This window comes from Octodon degus, unplaced genomic scaffold (genome assembly GCF_000260255.1).
Source record: "Octodon degus isolate 3935 unplaced genomic scaffold, OctDeg1.0 scaffold00062, whole genome shotgun sequence".
NCBI classification, from domain to species: domain Eukaryota; kingdom Metazoa; phylum Chordata; class Mammalia; order Rodentia; family Octodontidae; genus Octodon; species Octodon degus.
Window position 1 is genome coordinate 12,486,207 of NW_004524638.1, and position 4,948 is coordinate 12,491,154.

Sequence of the window (4,948 nt, forward strand, 5' to 3'; positions counted from 1 at the left end):
GACCCTACACATCTTCCACTTGCTCTCAGGAAGGTTCCCCTGAAATCCCCGCCTGGGGAGTGGCCAGGCTATGGCGGCTGCAGTAGATTTGGGGCAAGGTTCTCTGGGGACAGTGCTTTGAAGTGATGACCAGAAAGCTTGCTGGCAGCGGCACTGAGGCCTTGGAGGGATTGCAGTTTATTATTTATTTTTTGGCGGAACTGGGGATTGAACTCAGGCCCTTGTGCTTGCCAGGGAAGCATTTACTCCACTGAACCTTCTCCCTGGTCCCGGGATTGCAGTTTAAACACACACACACACACACACACACACACACACACACACACACACACACTTTAAAAAATTCATAAAAACACCCCTGGATTTCTGCAGTGTTTCCATGCTGTCAGTTTCGACAGTGTCCCTGTTTCACAGTTCAGGAAAGTAGCACAAAGAGACGAGTGAGGCAAGCTGCCCACACACTGTGGGAGGGGGCTCAGTTGGGCCCGCGCCCCCGCGGTGCAGCAACTTAGGCCGTGGACCCGCCACAGTGCGTGACCAACAGCCAACTTGTCCCACTTGCCCTGGGATCTGCTGTCCAACGATCTTTTCTCCCCTCTGCTCCTCCCCACCAGCTCCTATGCGTCTGTGAGCCGGGCCTCCTCTTCCTCAGTGGCAAAGACATTCCTATCACACACAAAACCCACACAAGCCAGGTGAGGGCTTGTGACTGCAGAGAACTTCTGCACGGAGCCCTGAGGGGCGGCATACGGGCATGTGCGCAGGTGCACATGCACACGGACGTAGGAGCAGCCAGCTGGGGCCCTGTGGGGATGCACGCGGACACGTCCAAGCTCTCCCAGAACAGCCCCGTTTTCTGAGTCCGCGGCGGCAGGCCAGGGACCAGGCAGGCCCGCGGCTCAGCCAGCCTAGCTCCATGGTGGCTGCTGCTGTCCTTGGCTGGCGGCCCCAGGCCCAGACCAACGGAGGGAGCCTGCCCCACGCGCTGCCTGCGAGTGCGTCTCGCTGGTGTGGGGACCCCATGCTCATGGTCCCATTCCCTGCCTGACGGGTGCTCTGCTTCAGGCACCCACACCCACAGTTGCAAGGAGCTGTGTAAACACAGGAGCCACGTCAGAACTAAATTTCAGTTTTTACCTTTGTCAAAGCAGATCTTCCTAAGGCCCAGCCTGGCATCTCTACAGAAAAAGGACAACACCACGACTCCTGAAGGACAGGTCAGCATGTCAGACAGGTACAAAATGGACCACCTGCAGCCGGCCACACCTACGGGCAACATGGGGAGTAAGCCTTGCTCCCTGAGCTCCGCAGCCTGGCCGACTCCAGCCGAGCTCCTCAGCAAGACCGCCTGCCTGCCACAGGAGGCCAGCAATGCCTCCCAGGACCTCAGGGACATGAGGGAGCCCACGTCGGCTCTGCGCTGGCTCTTGCTTCCCTCCAGCCTCATGGCTGCAGCCACGCTGGCCCTGAGCCCCCTGCTGCTGGTGACCATCCTGCGGAACCCGCGGCTGCGGCAGCAGCCACACTACCTGCTGCTGGCCAACATCCTCCTCTCAGACCTTGCCTACATTGTCTTCCGCACGTTCATCTCCTCCAGCAACCTGGGGGGCTGGGAGCTGGGCCGCATCGTCTGCGGCATCCTCAGAGACGGCGTCTTCGTTGCCTACATCAGCACCGTGCTGTCCTTCACGGCCACTGTGCTGCACGCCTACCTGGCGGTCTCGCACCCTCTGCACTACCTGTCCTTCTCATCCGGCAGGGCTGCGCGGAAGACTGTGGCCCTTATCTGGGTGATAGCCTGTTTCTTCCCCACGTTCCTGCTGTGGTTTGCCAAGCAGCAGGACGCCAAGCTGGGCACGCGAGGGGCCTCCTGCACCCTGCCACTGAGCCTGGACACCAAGCAGAGTCACGGCTCCCTGGCCACCATCACCCACACCTGCACCCTGTGCGTCCTCTTTCTCTGTGCAGCCGTCATCACCTACTGCTTCTGGAGGATTTACGTAGAGGCCAGGCCTTCAGGCGGCTGTGCGCAGGGCTACTCGCGAGCCAGGGGCACCCTGCTCATCCACATGGTGCTGATCACGCTGTACGTGGGCGCGGGGGTGGTGTTCTCCCTGGACGTCATGCTGGCCAAGTACCACCACATCACTGACAGCGCTCACAGGTGGCTCCTGGCAACCAACAGCGAGGTGTTCATGATGCTTCCCCGCGCCCTGCTCCCGTACCTGTACATGCTCCGCTACCGCCAGCTGCTGGGGGTAATCCGGGGCCACTTCTCATCCAGGAGGCAAGGGGACATCTGTACCGTTTCCCAAAGCTACCAGGCCTACAATCTGGCAGGCCGAGGTTAAGAACTACATGCTGAAGGCATCTTCAGCCCTTTAGGAGCAACTCGGATGATAATTTTTAACATTTTGTTAATTGTGAAGTAGAAAATGCGCTCTTCTAGTGAAAACAGGCCGTTATCTGGGTGATAGCCTGTTTCTTCCCCACGTTCCTGCTGTGGTTTGCCAAGCAGCAGGACACCAAGCTGGACGCACGAGGGGCCCCCTGCACCCTGCCACTGAGCCTGGACACCAAGCAGAGTCACGGCTTCAGAATGAAAGTAAACAAAGCTCATCCAAGCAGGCTATGTTCTAAGAGGGGTGAGGCCTTGACCGGTTGCTGTCCATGGTTAGCAGGAGTGTCACTGCTAACAGACACACAGGTCACAACACTCTGAGGGCTGCAACTTGGGAGATCTGCTGATTCCTGAGACCCGGGGCCTCTGGGAAGGGAGCGCCTGGAGGGTCTTCCAGGACATGCTTCAGCAGGAAGCGTCACAGAGATGCCACCACAGAGCTGGAATCCCAAAATATCATGCCCTCACAACAAGTCAAGACTGAAGACATCGGCCTTTGTAGAGGGCAGCGGCAAGGGACTTGGCTGCATGAGCAGTTTTGTGCAGGGGAAGACAGTTCTTTGAGGACTTTTAAATGAAAGCCACCCTCCAGGCAGGGTCAGGGAGGGTCTCAAAGTATTTCACTGATTGGGAAACTGTACCCTGGTTGGCATGGTTCTTCCACAAGACCTGAGTTTCAGTTCAGGTCTTAGAGCACCTCCACCATAAATGAACCTCCAAAAAATGAGTAGCACATACTCAACTCACAAAGCACTCAGGAAGTAAGGCGCTGTGGATAACAAGAAGAAACACTATGGCCGCAGGACTGTGCCGTAGCTCCTTGCGTTGTTAGACATTAGGCTGACATAATCATGCTCCAGCCAGGTATGGTGGCACATCTGTCACCCCGCACTCTGGCTGGCTGAAATCGGAGGATTGCAGTTTCAAGCCCAGTCTGGGCAACTTCATGAGACTCTGTCTCAAAAAAAAAAAAAGTTATATATCAAAATGCAGACTTTATAGGAGTGCTCATGCATGTTCTCCCCGAAAAGAAAAACATTCTCAAAATAAATGAGCTGGGATCCAAATTGAGAAACTGGAAAACACCTTGGCTGTCAGGGCTCTGCTGGGGTATGTTCTGCAGGTGGGCAAGGCCCTGCGGAGGATCTGGGGAGGGCGGCTGTGGAGGGCCCTGAGAGTGGCCCAGTACAGTCACACTTCCCTGCCAGGGAAGGAAGCGGGTGGGAAGAGGCCAGGAAATGAGGGTGGCCAGTGAGAGGCAGGGAGCCAGGGAAAGATACTGTGCTGCAGGTTGTGAAGACTGGGAGGGGCCACAGGCCAAGGAGAACTGGCAGGCTCTCTATGCTGCAAAAGGAAGGGAACTGATTTTCCCTGTGAGCCTCAGAAGAGGCACAGCCCTGCCAACTCCTTACTCCGATTCAGTAAGCTGTTCTCTATACTACTACTTTTCAGAATGGGAAGATCATGCATTGGTGTTGTTTTAACCCATCATGATTTTGGATAATTTGGTACAATAGCAAAAGAAACTTGTAGGAGACTCTTCCAGGTCCTCATCTCGGTCCAAGAAGCCAATATTTGTAATCCCAAAGTTATGTTATTGGAATCCCATCAAATTGATTCCAATCTACCACTTACAATGCAACCCATGGTGAAAATAAAGACACTAAATTATATCTTCAAGGGGCCGGGAGATGGCTCAGTAGGATAAGCTCTTGACTGGCAAACGCAAGGATCTGAGTTCAATCCCTGGTTCCGCCAAAAAAAGAAAGAAAGAAAATTATATCTTAAATCATTGGGGAGGGGCTGGTGAGATGGCTCAGTGGTCTAAAGCACCTATTTAAAACAAGCTTAGCTAAAGCACAGGTGACCGCGGTTCAATCCCCCAGCACCACATGCCAGCCAGCCCCCGCCCCCTGGTGGGCTGAGCTGAGCTGGCCACACACACACACACACACACACATACACACATGCATAAATTAAAATAAAAAAAAATTAAAAAAAAATCATTGGGGAGTCAAGGGGCTCTAAGTCCAGTCATGAAGATGGCTTTCTGGAACCAAGAGAGTGACCCAGACCCAGGGTCTCACCCAGTTTTATTCAGTGGGGGAGTGGCTTGAGGATTGACTGAGAACTGTGGGAAAGAGACTGCTATGAGCTGAGCTAGGTGGGTGGCCTCAATTTACCTCTGCTATATGCAGAGAGTAATCTGCATTATATAGTATCTAATGTTTTGGAAAGTCTGGTGCTTCAGCTTTGGTGTAGCCTTTCCAGTCCCAGGAAGTCCTAGCCTCTGTCTCGAGGCTCGATCCCAGCTGGCGCTGCGGAGCATTAGCTCTACCGTCCTGTCTCAACCCGGCTCACATTAAAGAGCAGCAGGTGTAGGTTACCACGGAAACACACATGGCACCTTCAAAGACCATCACCAGCACCTCAGCTAGACCAATGCACATTGCTTAAGGCCAACTGAAGGATAAACAGGAGTCCAGCCAGCTCTCTACATATCAATATGAGGAGATGGGGTCAGGCTCAGTCAGAATGGAGACAGTC

The 4,948-nt window shown here is 54.5% G+C and overlaps 1 protein-coding gene across 1 annotated transcript; it reads left to right on the forward strand.

The window, feature by feature from the left end:
* The first annotated feature begins 1,277 nt into the window (after positions 1–1,277).
* Gpr148 (G protein-coupled receptor 148) lies at positions 1,278–2,732 on the forward strand. Its single transcript, XM_004634471.2, has one exon. The coding sequence runs from the start codon at positions 1,278–1,280 to the stop codon at positions 2,349–2,351; it is 1,074 nt and encodes a 357-aa protein (XP_004634528.1). The 3' UTR covers positions 2,352–2,732.
* The last annotated feature ends 2,216 nt before the right edge of the window (positions 2,733–4,948 follow it).

Bases quoted from the DNA above. Each gene is read 5' to 3' on its own strand.
- Gpr148 (XM_004634471.2), top strand. From the start codon at position 1,278: ATGGGGAGTAAGCCTTGCTCCCTGAGCTCCGCAGCCTGGCCGACTCCA.